General features: G+C 45.4%; 1 protein-coding gene across 1 annotated transcript; it reads left to right on the top strand.

Annotated features, from left to right (window-relative positions):
• Positions 1-545: 545 nt before the first annotated feature.
• On the top strand, positions 546-16,169 carry LOC147528894 (cytokine receptor common subunit beta-like). Its single transcript, XM_086611092.1, has 12 exons — positions 546-633; positions 4,261-4,390; positions 6,121-6,287; positions 6,878-7,026; positions 7,919-8,090; positions 8,186-8,581; positions 9,539-9,684; positions 9,788-9,962; positions 10,438-10,528; positions 10,818-10,887; positions 13,374-13,471; positions 15,105-16,169. Exons 1-12 carry the CDS (start codon positions 546-548, stop codon positions 15,967-15,969), a joined length of 2,547 nt encoding a protein of 848 aa, XP_086467218.1. The 3' UTR covers positions 15,970-16,169.
• The last annotated feature ends 1,859 nt before the right edge of the window (positions 16,170-18,028 follow it).

Here is an 18,028-nt window from a genome sequence, read left to right as displayed (position 1 = left end):
TCTCTTCTCAAACAAACAAGGACTTAAAAGTCCTGTGAAATAGGTCTTAAAGTGAATAAATAGGAGGACTAGCTCTCTCAAGTCCCCAGAAGTACTTTTTTTGTGAGTAGGAGTGGTAAGAGAGGATAGGAAGTGTTTCTTTTTGCACAGGTTTATGATTCAATGGAACAGCAGCGTGGAATTTGTATGGGTCAGATGGGTGAATCAACATGGATAATTAATTCCTTCTCATAACTTACGGGTTATTTCTTATGCTGAAGGTGAAGGAAGGAGGTGGAAAATCAATCTTTTTCCTTGTCCTCTGGTGGTGAGGCAGAAAGTTTTCCCCTTAATAAATTATCTTCATATGAAGCTACTCTGAGAGATCATATCAGTGTTGATGGAAGAGGTAGTTTGGGGCCACCAGAAGGCCCAAGCCTTCTAGCTAACCACATGAGTTTTGTTTTCAGCTGCAACCGGTGACAAAGAAGGAAGGACAGTGGCTGTTGAGCACGTGTTTGAGGAAGAACAGTCAGTGATGCAGGGAGTTGTTGCCTGACAAGATCATGTTTGTGTGCAAAGATGTAAAGATGAAAGAGCTCATCAGTCTTTTTCTGGCTCCATGCTTGGTTTTGGGGATTGGAAATACTCGAGGTGAGTTTCAGACTCTTTGGCTCTATGTTTTACTCCTTTCTTTTCTAGTCTTGTTCAATTTATTTTAGCTTGATATTTCTCCATCCTCCCTTTATTTTCTGCTTTCATCTTGGCGACAGAAAAAGAAGATGACACTGTGAGTCTACACATACGTAGTTACTAAGGCTATAGCAAACACTCCAGATGTATGCCAATGGCAGAGTTGTGAATGATTTTTAGGCAAGACCCCAAAGTCATGGGATAGACAATGTTCAAAGCCTGTTAGTATATTTACTTAAATTGACTAGTCATGAAGATTCATATCTGAGTTGGCCTGACTATTACCAGTATGAGTTGTGACTGCCTGTCCCATCGTTAGATATAATTTTCGTTTATACCAAAAGAAAACTTTTTCCAATCTTCCTTTTTTCCTCAACAATAGGTGTCTCTTTGTTATGCCTGTTGACTTATCCTGCCTCCAAGTGATACTCTCCTTCCCTTTAGAGTTAGAGCAAGGGCTTGGCTGCTCCCTAAGAGACAAGGAGCTGAGAGCCAGTTGATATCACAGAAGAGGCTGTGAAATAAAAGGCATTGAAAAATGTACTCGATGCACACTTATCTGTGCAGAAATAGACATGTATCACTGATACTTGTGAGGATTATGCTCCTTTGCCTAACGTGTGATTCGCAGTACTGCATGCCATGGAATCTGTGGTCTCTCAAGTGATAACCTTACAATGACTGGAACAACCTTGTCTTTGCAGCATATTTCACATTTTGGACCTGAAAGTAACTTGGTTTGGGCCCAGGTGTTTCTTGCAAGATTAGGCATTAGCTGCCTTAGGCTTTCTAGGAAAGGCAAAATTATTCCTTACCATCACTTGGCTGCTGCTTTTGAAAAAAAAGAGCTCTCAATCAAGCTGATCCTGAGTCAGAAGTCCTCATCATAGCAGAGACAACTCCAAGTGCCTGTTCTTGGAGTTTGAATTCTTAGGGAAGGGCACTTTAATTTTCCCAGGTTAACAGTGACCTTTCCTCAACACAGACAGCTCCTCCTTGCACAGAGCTTTTTCACAAAAGAAAAAGGAAAAGCAGGCTCTCTGCAAATCCGCCTACAAGGTATGTTTGCTTACTGATGGAGGGACACAAATTTTTCAGCCACTAGATTTTTAAAATACGTTTTCCTTATCAGGAAGCTTTCTCCTTTCTGTGACTTAAATGTCATTGTAGCTAACCAGAGTGAGTGTCTCCCACTTTTGCATATGACTTCCTAGAGGCATAACTCTTGCTAAGGCAAGCAGGCTTATTTAGTGGGCATGTGAATGTATTCGCCACCATGACAACAAGCCACAAAGACAAAGCTGGATGTCCTGCTTAATGAGGCATCTGTTTTTTTTGCCTTAAACAATAAATCAGCTCACTCATATCTTGCACTTACTGCCTTTCTACTGAGACATCTTTTGGCTGCTAGAAGAGCAGTAGTGTGGTGAGAGCATTTGTTTGGCTTTTTAAAAATCTATAATTGTTTTCTTAAAAGTTTTTTTCTAAATGTCTCCCAGATTCTTTCTATCTTTAAGGGGTACAAAAGTTAACACTACACTGCCTAGGTCCTGGAGGTCCTCCCATTCAGCTTGGATGCTTGTTTATTGCAAAACCGTGCAGAGATTTACTAGGAATCAGAATTATGCTGATCCTAGGGCACTGATGCTGATGCGAGCACTCAGCCAAATAAATCCCCATTCAGCATTGCCCACTTGGTCTTAGTACTCTCATTTCCTCCTACCGGGAATATCAAAAGGTTATTCATACGAGACAATAGGCTTCTCACCGGTGAGAGCTGCTCTTTTAGGCTTTCTGTGTTATACTCTCACTTGCTTGACCTGCTTTTCATCTGTGTTGCAGTTTCATGGAGCATCAGGCCTCTATGAGGAAGAGAAACAGAGGTACAATCTGAAGTCTTAGATCATAGTTCACTATATCAGAATGGCTGTGATTCCTGTCTGGTGGTGGGGAACAGAAAGGCAAAGATGTGTTTGAGGTTTTAGTCAGTGTTATGAGGCCCTTTTGCTTCAAAGACATGAAGTCCAATGAGGCTGAAAAACACCAATCTTAATCCTTTGGACTTATCTTTTGAATTAGAATATTTCTTGAAAATTAATTTTAACTATTACTAAACAATTCCAGCTTTTCTTCACAGGTTGTAGACGAGAATCTTCCTTTTCTTGCATGATCATTTTGATTCACAAACAAGCAGAGTAAAAAAGTTGATGCCTAAAAGTCACAATAAAATTCTGATAAATGGTGACATAATGACAGTCCAGCCTACTCTAAGAGCAGCAGCTGCTGTTGGAGCCTTCTTGCCTTCAGGCTTTCCCATGAAGGCGCAACTTTTGTTTTTGAAATCCATGCAGTATGAGCTGAACAACTGTTGTGGTTTAGTCCAGCTGGCAACTAAGCACCATGCAGCCGCTTGCTCAATCCTTCTCCCCCAGGCAGAAAGGGGAAGAGAAAATATAGTAAAAGACTTGAGAGTTGAGACAAGGACAGGGACGATTACGGTCATGGGCAAAGCAGACTCGACTTGGGGACAAATCAATTAAATTAGTTACCAATCACATCAGAGAGGATAATGAGAAACAAAGCAAGATCTTAAAAACACCTTCCTCCACCCCTCCCTTCTTCGTGGCTCTACCTCCTCTCCAGAGTGGCTCAAGGGGATGGAGGATGGGGGTTGCGGTCAGTTCATCACTCCTTGTTTCTGCTGCTCCCTCCTCCTCGGAGGGAGGACTCCTCATGCTCTTTCCCTGCTCCAACGTGGGGTCCCTTCCCACGGGAGACAGCTTCCACAAACTTCTCCAACATGAGCCCCTCCCACGAGGTGCAGTCCTTCAGCAACAGACTGCTCCAGCATGGACTTCCCACAGAATCACAGCTCCTTCAGGCGCAGCCACCCTTTCTGGTGCAGACTGCTCCATCATGCCTCTCATGGCTGCAGGGGGGCCGTCTCACACGGGCTGCAGGGGATCCTCAGCTCTGGTGCACCTCCCCCTCCATCCTTACTGACCTTGGTGTCTATGCAGCTGTTTCTCTCAGATTTCAGTCCTCTCTCCATGGCAGCTGCGCAGGGCCGACCAGCCCAATGAACCCTGGAGCCCATGGCGGGATGAACTCTGCCCAGCGGGTACCCCGGGAGCAGGGCGCTTCGGAGTGCTCCAAGATGCTCCAAGCCGTGGCCGCACGGCTAGGATAGGGGTGGAAGGGGGAGGCCCAGCGCAGACGGCCGCCCGTGCCTTTGCCCTCTCTCTGCTGCAGGTCCTGCATGGCGCAGGTTTCTTTGTCCCTTCTGAAATTTTATTCACAGAGGCACTGAGGCTCAGTGCTGGCCAGAGCGAGATCCAACTTGGAGCTGGAGAAGCTTCCAGCAGCTTCTTGCAGGGGCTATCCCTGCAGTTCCTCCCCTGCTACTAAAACCTCACCACATAAACCCCACACAAAAACATAGGGGACATTCTCAGCAGATCTCATCACTCAGCTCCTCGATTCTCTGTCTCTGCGTTCTCCAGTACAGAATCAGAGCTTGTGTTCATTTTACCATTTTGCGCTACCTCCTTTAGCCTCATCCCTCTTCTGAGTGTTTCCTCTTTTCAGAGAGCATCCCAGTGCAGACCCTGCAGTGTTATAACAACTACATATCTCTTACAACATGCACATGGATGGAGTGTTCAGAGGCTCATCAATTCCTGAACGTGGCTCTGAACTTTAACAACAGCTGTGAAAAGTAAGTGCCTGGCTGATGGTTTGTGAAGGGTCTAAAGGGGCTTGGCTGCTGAAACTAAGAGACGGAGCTCAGCAAAAGGACAGTGGACTGGGCTCCCAGACAGCACAGTATCCAACTTGCAGACACCAGTGTTAGGTCCAGGCTAGGGAGAAAGTTCGATCTGTACAAGATGAGGAAGAACAGGAAGAAGAGCATGCTAATCAAGTGGTTTCCATTATCAATCACTCTCCCCTGCTTTTGCTGTGACAGCACACATACAAAATATGGCAGGACGTGTTAATTATTGCACCTGAGTAGAGAAGGATGTGTTACAACAGACACAGTGGTGATAATGACTAATCAGAATGACAAAGAAGGCTTCTTCTTCCTTATGCCAGTAAGAGAATAGCTATGTTGAAATAAATTCTGCAAAAGAAACGGTGAGAAAACTAGAAGTTGTACATGTTTGTTTGACTCATTGGGTTTCCTCTCAGAGATACTAGGCTACATCTTGCAGTATCTTTTTGCTACTTCTTCCTTTAAAGAAAAAAAATTCCGAACAGTCAAACTGGAAAGTATGAGAGAGAGGAAGGCACGAAGAAGAAGGAAGAGACAGGGGAAGAAGAAAAAAGAATAATAGTGGAAGCAGGAGATGAAGGAATAAACAGCAGAGGGATTGGAGGGTGGGAAGAAAACATATGAAATAAGAATAGGAAGAAGTTATCTTGGTTTTATTTTTGAGAAAGAACTCTAGGATTCATTCATGAGTTGACCTGACAGCTGTTGAAGTCCATGGAGAAGGCGCTTCTTATAGTCTCTAGAGTATTGAATCACACTCCAAATGTTAGCAGTTTGCTGTGAACTGAAGTCTACAAACCACAGAAGTGTTCCTGTAGCACAAAGGACTCCACAGTCTGTATGGAAATATTTTTTTTGTAGGAGGACTGCAGTCCCATAGTCCTCACAAAACTTCTGTCCCAACTGCTAGCTGCATTGCTTTTATTTACCTTCTTTGACTTCTCCAGTGTAAGCACACCATAACATACATATGTACACACGTAAAATGCCAGCCCTACTGCTACAGAAGCAACAAGCTTTACTTGCTAAGGGAAGGTGAGCTAGGAGCTTAGGGTGACAGTAAGGCATTGACAATGGCATAATCCCATAGTAACAAGAAAAGCAGAACAGTGAGAGTGACGAGGATCACCCATCAGTCCAGATCTCCAAGGAAGTCCCTATCCAGCAGCCAGGCTTAAGGTCAAGCTAGGAAGTCAATTCCACGGATCACAATCAGCAAACCGTATCACCAAACGCAGATATGGCTGCATCATAGCTCAGGCAAGGACCAAAGGCAAGGGTCTGAAATTAAAAGCATCTTCTGAGTGAAGGTGGGGAGGCCCTCAGTCGAGTTGATTCCATCTTAGACAGCCTTGAGCATGGGTAGACAAACCCCTTGGGGGACAACGAAGTTGTGAAAGAAGTTGCGCTCAGGGCCCAGACACCTACCAACCCAAGAGAGATGTTCTGAATGCATCTCCCTTGAGGAAAGGAAGAGAGAATAAAGCAGATGTGCTTGATATTAGAGAATTTATTCATGTCAATGAACTACAGGAGTATGCCAACATAATGCAATGATAAACATTGATTTAGAAACAGAATAAAGTATCATGTGAGGCAGGTTTCAGAAACCACACTTAGGGCCATCTAGCAGCATCCTATTGAGATAGCCATGCTTTTTTCTGTGTAACCAGGAATGAAGAAATGACCTACAGATCCCACGAAGGTGAAAACCACACTGACTGCCAGAACTACACAATGCACTGGGTGTGTCATATCCAGGGATATGATCAAAGAATCTACAACTTCAAATTTGACCTGACACTGCATGCAGAGCTAAACGTCTACTTGTTTCAGAATGGTAAAGACGAACCACTAAATCTTGTCTCTGTTCTTGCATATTTAAAAGTTTGTTGGATTAATATATTGAATATGTAATCCTAAAAAGATACTTAGGTCAGCCCTTAACCTGAAACGTAAACAAGAGTGAAGTTAAATGGTTATATGGTCATTCTACCACCTTTTAATTAAGTGCATTTGGGACAGACAAAAATGACTCTGACTTAAATGACTACAATGGAAAAAAAGGGCGTACACCTGCCAGCTAACCAGTGTCTTGATTGACATTGAGGGAAGATATCAAAAAAGCTTTAGCTTTCAGCACCATGCTCTACATGCATTACAGTATATTCTTTCACAAAGTTGCTATGAAGCTGCACAACAGCACTGCTCTTCCTATTTTCCTCTTATGTTCATGAATATATTTCCTAGCTCTTGTAGAGTTTGCACTTTATAATGAAAAAAGATCGTGGATTAATTGTAGCACTCCAGGGAAATTGTTAAATATCCAGATTCTGTCGCTCAGAGAACATCAGCTAGGCATTTTTTTTTCCCCTTGTCATGTCCCTGTCCTCACTATTTCCTCTCATGGGTTGTATCTTCACCTTCCAGTTCAGACTCTCCCACCTCAAAATCTCTCAGTCACCTTGATGACATCAGGAGACTTCTTGCTGACCTGGAAAGCAGCTGATGGAATCCAAGGGCTGGGCAAGGCACTGGAGTATGAAGTCACTTACAAGCAGGAGTGGGAGTCCTGGGAGGTATGAGCAGAGGAGCTGGGCTGCCCTGGTTTGGGCTGCACCCTTTTGGGCAGTTGAGAACCTGTGGTAAACGTAAACGTGAACAGCCTTTCCATTCCCAGGCACTATGAGGAGATGCAATTAATGTTGTTCCAGATTGGGCAGAAGGGGCTTTCTTTCTGTTTGCAAGTGGCTTGCCCAGTGAAATACCATTTGACCTGAGTTGAATGCACAGATCTATTCTTCACCAAGAAAAAGCACTGCACTTGGGTTTAGAGTTGGAATTGATTTTGCCCTCAATCCCTTCCAAATGGAATTAAAGCATGTTCCAATAGGAACATGTGGGTTCGTATGGGAAATGGCAAAATACCTTTGAAACTGCTTCCCGTTCCAGAAAGAGAAGTTTTGTGGATTTGTTTTTTGTTTTTGGTTTTTTTTTTAGTTTTTAAGAGTCCATATCCTTTGCCCTATTGTGTCCCTAGATCTACATATGTTTCTACTCTGTACCTGTCGACCTGATATTTAATTTTTAAGAGAAGCATCATGGCCAGATTCCCACAAAATTCTGCAATAAGCAGGGTTATGAACTTGTAGCTGGCACCGAAGACAACAGGGGCTCTGGGAGCTGCAGGAGCTGGGCCACCTCAGGGGCAGATTGTGCTCAACAATGCCTGTGCCTCCCTCTTCCTGAGCAGTGCTGGCAGCTTGCATGCTGAAGCCCCTCTAGTGTGGGAGCAAGGAGCATTGCACAGCAGCATGTGCATGGATCATCACATGGGTGGGACTGCTAGGAGATGCAGTTTCACAGTCAGCTACTCTCACTTGTTCCCTGTCTTCCCTCCATCCCTCTTCTCCATTCCCCAATTCCCAAATTTCCTCCCTCCCTGCTCTCCCTCCTTTCCCCCAACAACAGAAAGCTGCCTCGTTCTTCCTCTCCAACACGACACATTGCCATTTCAACCACAAGGACCTTGTCCCAGGGAGCACCTACGTTGCCCGTGTTCGAGCCAGACCTGGGCAGTCTAGTGGCTTCTCTGGGCAGTACAGCGAGTGGAGCATGGAGGTGTCATGGGAGACCCCTGAAGGTAGCGTGGGATGGATGGGGCTGTGCAGGGGTGGAAGCGCTGGCTGAGAAGCCAGACCTTTCCTGTCACTTAGCTTGCTCTGATCTTCTCTGAAGGTGGCCTTCAGCCCAGGAACCTTCGCTGCCTCTTCAATGGTGCAGATCGTCTGACGTGCAGCTGGGAAGTGAAGAAGGCGATCATCACCTCTGTCCTCTTTGGCTTGTTCTTCAGGGCCACGCCAGCATCAGCGTACGTGCTCTGCCCATGGCAGGATGCCTGCGCCTCTCCCGTGGAGTTTCTGCTCTGTCCCACTCCCCTTGATCTGAGTTCAACCTCTTTTTCTCCCTTCAGAGAAGAGGAGTGCTCTCCTGTACATGAGAAGGCTTTGCCCAACATCCCGTACATGCTCCAGAGCTGTGAGATCCCTGTTAGCAACTCCAGCAGTCACAGCCAGTTCCATGTATCTGTCCGGGCCAAGACGGAGGAGAAACTGATTGAACCCTACAAGAACAGTGAGTTGCTGTATTGTTTCTTGCTTCTGCTGGTTGTTTCTTGGAGAGATGGCTATCTGGGCAAGTGGAGCTGAGGACAGTGGTGGTGAGGAAAAGCATGTTGGAAGAGGAAGAGACCAGGACTGATGAAGAAAGGAATTGAGCTCTGTGTCAGGTCAGAGGTTTTGGAGAGGTGGCTTGTAGGTGTGGGGTTCCTCTGTAGCACTTGTTACTCTGAGGAAGGTGGCAGCGGTGGAAACTGATGTGCAGAAATTCGAGTTGTGACCCAGAGCTTCTCGGTGAGGGATTGTCACTCTGCTGACTTCTCTGTGAGTGACCTTTTGTGTTGTTTTTGGCTAGGTTAGAGTTAATTTTCTTAACAGTGGCTGGACATCCATCCTTCATGGATGTCTCAGGTGACAGGGATCTGTGGATATAGGTGTCTGTAGGGAGTGTGTTACTATGTGATTTCTCAAGAAGCCACTGAAGCTCTTGAGGGTTTGTGCAGTGACCCCTGGACCACTGGATGAGGTAGAACTCCTCTGCTGAGTGAGGTGTGCCAGGCGGATCACCTCTGCCTGCATGTATCTGGAGGTACTGGTGCTACTTTTCACAGACTAAAACTGGGAGAGCTCCTGCAGTATGTGAAAATAGCAGGCACTAGTTCCAAGAGAGCTGAAAATCTCTGGAAATGTGGTAGACCAGTACAGATGTTTCAAATATTGCTTTACTGCTTTTCTGTAAGGAGGGAGTACTGTCAATATTCATGGATATGGATTTTCTGTTGTTTAATGATGTACTGGTTTATTGTATTTGACTAGAAAATGAAGATGTAAAGTATTAAGAAATCTTAAAAAGCTAAGACTTCTTACATTGCATGAAACAACATTGCTTTCATTCTCTGGAAACTCGGAGGGGTGAAAGGGAGCGCTGGACTGGTATGTTGATAAGTACTCTGAGACCTTCCATGTGTTGCAGTTAAGGTGCTGCCACCTGCAAACGTGTCAGTAACAATGACAGAGAACCAAGAGTATGAACTGAAGTGGGTAAAACACACTTTTGGATATAAAGACATAAAACAGAGATACCAAGTTGAGTACTGGAAAAACAACCAATACGAAAAGGTAAGTCTTAGAAAGTGCAGGACCCCTGCATTTCTCTTTGCTGGGCAAATGCGAAGGATAGTTCCTCTTGTCTTCATCATTTGTGCTTCTTTCTTCTCCCCAGACTCTCCAGAAGTTAAATATCAGCAATGATGAACCTCCCTTCATCTTCACCCTGCAGATGCTGGCATCATCTACAGAATATAGAGGGAAAATGCGTGCAAGGGTGAACATGCCTCTGGATTATGAGGGGCCTTGGAGTGATTGGAGTGAGGAGTTCACCTGGAAGACTGAGAATGGTACTTTTCATGCTGGCTACTTCTGAAAGGTTTTGTGGACTGTTAATGGCTGAAATGCCTCTCTAGAAAAATCCATTCTCTCAGCTGGGGTTGAAGTTGGGTCCAGCCATGAGCTAGCTGGGGTTGCTTAACAAGGTGGCTGTCCTGTCTGCATCCTTGCAGGACAGCAGCAATGCTAATGAAGGAGGTGAGCAGGAATGACCTTAAAGCTTCTTTCCTACTTCCTTTCACAAGGTGAGTACAACCAACTGTAAAGGTTTCCACGTGGAGAAACAAGCAAAGATCCTGTCCAAAAGATCATCCCTGTTTCCTGATTCCAGTAGTCCATTCTGCTGTCAGTGACTGAAGAGGCCGAGACTGCAAGAAGACAGAATATGAGCATCAGGCTTGCATGAAGAGTGACCAGAGTGAAAAACCTGTTACGGGAAGCAGCCACTCTGCGGGTGGATACCTATTTCTCTTTTCTGTCTTTCAGTTCTGTCCCCAGTGGTTCTCCCAGTGATGCTCCCAGCTCTCATCATCACTTTGCTAATAGCTGCTCATTGCAGCTATAAGTGTTTCCGCAGGTAGGTTTGCGTTGTGACTGGGAGATTTAGCAGCGTGTTGGCCATGTGGGTGGTGTAAAGACGGAGGCACTACTTGTCCCCCATGAGGGAGAGGTCTATGTGGAGATGAACCTTGGTGTGCAATGGGCAGCCTTGTGTGTGTCCGGGCAAGTGTGAGAGTTGGGTGGTGGCAGGCGGGGGCCTTGGTGGTGCCTCACTGAGCAGAGCCGCGCGGTGTTGAGGGTGCAGTCTTTTCTGGTTGCACCCATGTTGAGAAGCAAATTTTGAAAACTCTGTGGTGTTGTTGCAGAAAGAAGCAAATGTGGGAGGAAAAGATTCCAAACCCCAGCAAGAGTCTCCTGATCCACAGCTACCTGAGGGTAAGAGAGGACTGTGCCTTGGAGGGTGTTCCTGGAGAAGTACAACATGGAGCTACTCCAGGGTGAAAAGAAAAAAGGGAGGAGTGTGTTTGGATATCTGGTTGAGAGGGAGATGCCAACTCAGGGACTGCACTGTCACTGAACAGACTTCTGTCCTGTTCAGGAGGATTATGGAGTCTGGCCGAGTCTCATGCAACCCTTCACTGCAGTCTTTGGTCTTCCATCTATTTTCCTACCTTAGTATCCAGGACCTACCAGTTGAAAAATAGAACCAGTTCTCCCCTCTGACTCATCTGGTCAATTTTGCCGTCGCTTGTCTCCAAAACGCCTCCCAGACTCTTCACGCATGAAACCTGGTCTCCCTAGATGGACTTGATCTTTCTCTTTCTTGGTCAGGATTTTGTCTGACTCTCTTCAGTGCTACCTTCTATAGTCTTTGCATGATTACCTCCCTGTATAATTGTCTACAGCCACTGTAGGTTGACTTCATACTGAGAGAGCTGTATTTCCTCCTGTATGGTATTATTCCTGGACATAGACATTTTCCTCCATGTAAGAAAGATGAGAGCAAAGAAAAGGAAATGCATAGTTTGCACAGCTGAATCTTTGGAGGTGTTTTTAAAAACAAGTGGCTTCTTTTTTCTTCTCTGTCTCTCCCTTACCGATATCCTGGTTTCATCTGCAATGGCCAAGCAAATCTTGTGATCCAAAGAAATTATATCCCAGTAGGTAGATATCACCAAAGAGGCACTGCATGGAGCACACTTGGAGTTTTATGAAAATAGTGGCTAGGTTCCTTCGTGGAGCTGACTCTTGCGTGTTTCAGTTTCTCACTATCACAATTCTACAGCCTTATCTATCTGTGAGTCTCCTCTGGAACTGTTGGATTTGTATCTGATCTCACATCTCTAATGTCTCTATCTCCTTAAGGCAACGCTGCTAATCTCCATTCTACAGACAGAGAGCTCATGCTATTTTTGCCACTGTGTTTTATCTTCTACTTGAGCTAAATGACTTCCACCTCATTTCTGGCTCCCTGCAGTGCGAGTCAGTGATGCACAACTCCAGGGAAGAGTGGTCTTTGAAAAGAATAACTTAAGAGTTACTCCTCCTATTGCAACATTTTTAGCTTTCCATTCCTGTCCTCTCTATCACTCTCATCCCCTACCTTGCAAATCCTTTTTCATCTCTTCATATTTTCACCTTAAGTGGAATTCCTGGTCTTAGCATTGCTCTTGAGAGTGCTACATATGATCGGCTGTCATCATCTTCAGCTAACTGTTCATTTAGCACCCAGCACTTCTCAGCGCCTTATTCAGTCAGCAAGCAATGTCCCTCAGGCATTCATCCAGTCAGCAGTTGATACAGGGGAAATGTGGTACACCAGACTGCTTTACATGATGCATATCTGCGTGTTTTGCAGGTTCCGATAAATCCCCCTTGCAGATCAGTCATTGTTCTAAAGTTCCTTCCGATTAATTTAGCTGTTGACAGTCTTCATCAACTTCTATTTCTGTTCACGCAAAATAATCAACACCAGTACAAGGCCATCCACGACTCTAAAAAGCATCACAGTATCTTTGTTACCTGTCTCATAACCAGCTTTCCATCTACAAGTGCGCTCTGTTAGTCTTGGGTTTTCAGAGTTTTCATCCTTGTAGCAAATCCCCTTATCCTAAACTTTGGAAACATCACAGTGATTCTGTTTCTCTGGTCAGTCAGCACAGAAAGACAGTAATTTTAGCTCTACAGGCCAAATGTTGCCCAGAGTATCTTCATGTGCTGCTGAATCAGAGTAGGCATTGAACAAAACAGCAGCTTTGAGTTTTATTGTGACAGGAACCTGCAGCTGCAGCAGCCCCTGACTCCTAAGCTTCATAAAGATAGGTCAGAGATAGACAACACAGAAGTGAAGGAATAGTCTTCTGGAGGACAGGACATACTTTGCAGCCACAGTGATGGGATTGCTTCCATGTTACTATCCATTGTGACTTGAAGATCAAAGAGAAACGAATTTCAGCTTGTTCTGGCTAGAACACAAAGGTTGAAATGTGAAAAGCATCTGCAGATTGGAGCAAGGGCGAAGGAGTGAAAAGCTGATAGAAGATGTTAGAACAAATCAAAGGGGTATGAAGGTGCCAGGAAGACTTTAAGATTGGCAGGTTTTTAACCTGCATCAATCTACTAAAGATTGCCTGCAGCAATGTTTCTACTGTGTTTACGTGAGGAAACAGCATGGCCCTAAAAATGAAAACAGCAAGGTTGTTGGAACAAAAGTTACATAGAAAAGATTACTTCTAAAACACAGGTTGATAAACTGGTAAAACTAGTTATGCGATGTGAATGCCTGGAAGCTCATTCTTGTCCTAAGCATCTATCACAAATGTGCTGCTAGCATTTTCGTGCCCACGGCTCCCGGCTCTTCCTGGTCTTATCATGATCCCTCTTTCCTCAGAGGTCTTGCAATCTTCATTTTCTCTTTTCAGGAAGCTGGCATCCAACAGCCAGTCAGCCAGGTGTGCTTCAATGGGCAGAACACTTCTGAGGAGGTGGAGCAAATTAACTACCTTCAAGTGGTGGATGGGTAAGTAAGCAGCCCACTCCCTAATCCTTTCTTGAAAAGTTCCTTACCAACCATAGAGTAAGAGCAGGCTGTGCATGGATATCACCCATTGCAATGGGAAAGAAAAAGGATTTTCACCTATATATCTCCTAAGTCTGTGTACACCTTCCAAACATGGACGGAAATTGTAAGGAGTTGCTGCAGCTGCAGACTTTGACTTCCCTGGCTGGAAGTCTGAGGACAGAAACCTGCTCCCTTTCTTCCTCTGCGTGTCCTTTGGAAGTAGGTGTGAATAAAAGGCATTGACCTAATAGAGTGGAAATCTTGTTGGCTGAATTCCTCCTAGCCCACCTGAACACAACTTTCCTCTCACCAAAATACACATATTCCCCTACCTCTTCATCCTCTAGAAATGACATACTTTCTGCTCCTTGAAGCAAAGTCTGACTTTGAAGATAGAATGTGAACAAAGAAGAGCTGCAGTGGTCCCAGCCAGTGTGCAGCTGATCAGAAATAGCTCTAAATTGTCCATACAGCCTCAAATTTGTGTCAGGTCTTCAAAGACTGAGTGGAGAGGCGACCATAGTGCTCTGTTCAGGAAACTATCCTAGGTTGCAGAGCAGACAGGGAGGCTGGCACAAATTAAATTGACTCTTGGGTTTCATGATAATTATCTGCCTCTTAGGAGAGAGGGTCAGCTCTTTCTAATATATAATTTTGTAAGTCATGTGAAGGAAAGATGGATTATGTTTGTTACTTCTTCGAAATCTTTGTCTTCTCCCTTTGTCTAGCTTCACATTCAGTGCTCGTAAGAGACAAGGGACAAGGGACATTTAATTTGAAGAAGTAACTGCAAAGTATCACTGAAAGCTCAAGAGCTGCACTAATGCTGATGCTAGTAGTCACATTGCCTGAGCCTCTACTGTTAAATAAATCGGGGCCAAGATGTAGTATCAAGCACCACCTTGTAACTGCTTGCACTGCTTTGTTGTCAGCAGTCTTGCTGCCAGGGTCTGGCCTTTGCCAACTAGAGCTCTCCAAGATAACATCCTGGCACAGTTTGGGAGATAGCGCAGGGTAGCAACCATTCTCAGTGGGCAACACGGACAAGACTGTACCAGGTTAGGCTGTGTCCAGTGTCCTTCAACAGTATTCTAGCAGGCTTTGCACCCAGGCCATGCAGCACACATCTTCTTTCACACACTGTGTTGTGCGCTTTGAACTGAAAAAAAAAAACCCAAACAGGTACAAAATCTTAGCTGTGTTTTAGACTGCAGAGACACTGTGGAAGACCCAAAAGACTGCCATGGCTATACAGTCTGGACACAGCCAGTAAACATCATTCTACCAGAGGTCCCTAGCCCTGTTTTATTTACAGCAAAAACATAGCTTTTCTTAAAAGCTGATTTGTGCTTGTGTATCTTGGCATTGAGAACAGTTGGCAGTAGACAGTTGATCTCTTGCTGTGGCATAGAAAAGGCTGAGACTTGCATCTTCTAAGGAAGGTAGAAGAGATGTGGCCAAAGGTTCCTTCTGGTTTCCTGGAAGACAGTGTACCCCCTTAAAGCATCTCCTGTTTATATGCAGTTGTCACCTTAGAGAGCTCTCAGTTAGAGAGCTGTCAATAGCAGCTGTGTTTTTTTTACCCGAACAGGATGACTAACAGTCCAGCAGAGTTCCATGGAACTGAGGAGAAGACAGTGGAGTTTTCCCATGTTACACTGGCTCCACAAAACTGTCAGACTTCTGGAGAGCCACATAAAACCTTGCTTTCATTGTCTGCACTTGTCTGCCCATTGAATCAGGCTGCCGATCCATCTTGCCTGTTTGACAGGCTTCCACACAAGAGCGCTGCTCATGCAAGTACTGATTTCCAGACTTGCTTTGCTTTCAATGGTCCATACTTGTACAGCTCAGTGATGTCCTTCCAGCCTGATAGGCATCAAACCCTGGAAGTGGACCCAGTGGGAGTCCATGAGAAATCAGTTTCCCTTCAGTATGTGACTCTCCCAAAGGAAGACCGTCCCCAGGCTCCACAGAGGCAAGAACAGCCAGGAGCACGTCGTCCACAGCCCTTCCTGCTCCCAAATCAGAAGGAAATGATGCAGCGACTCGACAATGAGAAAGAAGTCACACCGGCCCCACCAGCCTGTGGGAAAGGTGGGAAAGTGAGAACAGAAGAAGAGCAGAAATCTCCAAAGGCTCTTAGCTGTATCACGTCTCCTCAGCACTGTCCCTTGGAGTACATCACCACAGAGGGCTTGTTACTGCCATCAGCCAGTGATTCCATCCATCCACCACTTGTCACTGCTGGGGAGTTACCTCATGATTCACAGGAGCCCCAGCACCCCAGTGACTCCTCTTGCTGTGAGTTTTCTCCTGGGAAAACTGATGTCATGGTCCCAGCTTCAGGTCAAGCACCAAGCTCTTCTCCTGAATTGCACCTAGATACATATGGAGACCCTTTAGGTCTTGGTGGGTATTCAGAACCCACAAAAATGTCCTCACATATTTTTTGAAAATGAGTATTTTTTTTCTTGGAGAATCTGGGTTGGAGAACTACGTAGTCATATATAATCCTGGCAGCACCATAATAGTTTTCCTCCACTATGGGCAATTGTTACCCTGTCCCCAGCCTAAAACCCAGTAAGAAAGTGTACATGAGTCAGAAAGATCCTCAAGCATATTGAGATTACATGGCAAGATTTTGGCAGCAGGAAGGCTATAGGAGCGGCTTCTGTAAGAAGATGCCAAAAGCTTCCCCTATGCCAAAAGCATAGAATCATAGAATGATTAGGGTTGGAAAGGACCTCAAAGATCATCTAGTTCCAACCCCACTGCCATGGGCAGGGAAACCCTCCACTACACCAGGTTGCCCAAAGCCTCATCCAACCTGGCCTTGAACACTTCCAGGGACGGGGCATCTACAACTTCTCTGGGCAACCTGTTCCAGTGCCTCACCACCCTCTGAGTGAAAAATTTCTTCCTTATATCTAATCTAAATCTCCCCTCTTTCAGTTTAAAGCCATTACCCCTTGTCTTATCACTATATACCCTTGTAAAAAGTCCCTCTCCAGCTTTCTTGTAGGTCACCTTCAGGTGTCCAACAGAGCCAGTTCCAGTTCTAGCAAGATAGACCCGAGGCTGGCCAAAGCTGGGCCAATCAGAAACGTTAGTGGCACCTCTGTGATAAGATATTTAAGAAAGGGTAAAAACTGCTGCACGACAGCAGCTGGGAGAGAGGTGTACGAATAAGAGAGAGAAACAACTCTGCAGGCAGTAGGATCATTGAAGAAGGAGGGGAAGAGGTGCTCCAGGTTCTTGAGTAGAGATTCCTCTGCAGCTCATAGTGAAGACTACAGTGATGCAAATTGTCCCCCTCAAGCCCATGGAGGTCCATGGTGGAGCAGACATCCATCTGCAGCCTGTGGAGGACCCCACGCCAGAGCAGGCAGATGTGCCCCAAATCAGGCTGTGACCCCGTGGAGAGCTCATGCTGGAGCAGCCTCCTGCCAGCACCTGTGGCCCTGTGGAGAGGAGTCGACACTGGAGCAGGTCTTCTGGCAGGACCTCAAGGTGATTCCACACTGGAGCAGTCCATTCCTGAAAGTCTGTGCCCCATGGGAAGGACCCACACTGGAAAAGTTTGCGAAGAACTGCAGCCTGTGGGAAGGACCCATATTGGAGAAGCTCATGAAGAACTGTCTCCTGTGGGTGAGATCCCACACTGGAGTGAGGGAACAGTGAGGAAGGAGTGGCAGACACAATGTGCGATGAACTGTCTGCAACCCTCAATCCCTGTTCTCCTGTGCCACTCAGGCAAAGGAGGTAGGGAAATTTGGAGTTAAGTTGAGCCTAGGAAGAAGGGAGCAGAGGGGGAAGGTGTTTTAAGATTTGGTTTTATTTCTCATTATCCTACTCTGATTTGATTGGTAATAAATTAAATTAATTTCCCCAAGTCTCGTCTTTTTTGCAAGTGACAGTAATTGCTGAGTGATCTCCCCATTCTTATCTTGACCCACGAGCCTTTCGCCATATTTTTCTCCCTCTGCCCAGTTGAGAAGGAGGAGTGACAGAGCAACTTGGTGAGCACCTGGAGGCCAGCCAAGGTCAATCCAACACACCAAGTAAACCAGTTTCGGAAATCCATTAAAATAATCAGATAGCCTGCACATGGTGGGGGATCCATCAGTGGAAAGGAAGACAACACACAGAACATTGAGGTGAGTCGGGTCTTCAGAATACTAAAGAAAGCTGTTGCGGAAAGGAAAGTAGCCAGCTTTGAGATTCAGAAAGGCCTGCAGGAGTTGTAGAGGTCTTAGATAACTAAGACCAAAATTTGAAAAATGACACCATTATAATCCCATTTTCTTTCCACTAACGCTGCCTCTCCTCTCCAGCTTCTAGTCCAACATGGTGAAAGATATTAAGCAACCCTACTCCTTTCTTAGTTATATTAATGTGTTTGGTAAAAAGGACAGGCCATAATTCCCATGTACCTGCATTCAGATGGGCTCACATTCCCCTGATAGGTGTGACTGGCAATGGAAGAAGCCAGATTTAGCTAGGGCTCCTTTC

This window comes from Tauraco erythrolophus, chromosome 4, assembly GCF_009769465.1.
Source record: "Tauraco erythrolophus isolate bTauEry1 chromosome 4, bTauEry1.pri, whole genome shotgun sequence".
Taxonomy (NCBI): domain Eukaryota; kingdom Metazoa; phylum Chordata; class Aves; order Musophagiformes; family Musophagidae; genus Tauraco; species Tauraco erythrolophus.
Note: the sequence above shows the minus strand (reverse complement) of the source record. Positions and strands in the feature narration are given on the sequence as shown.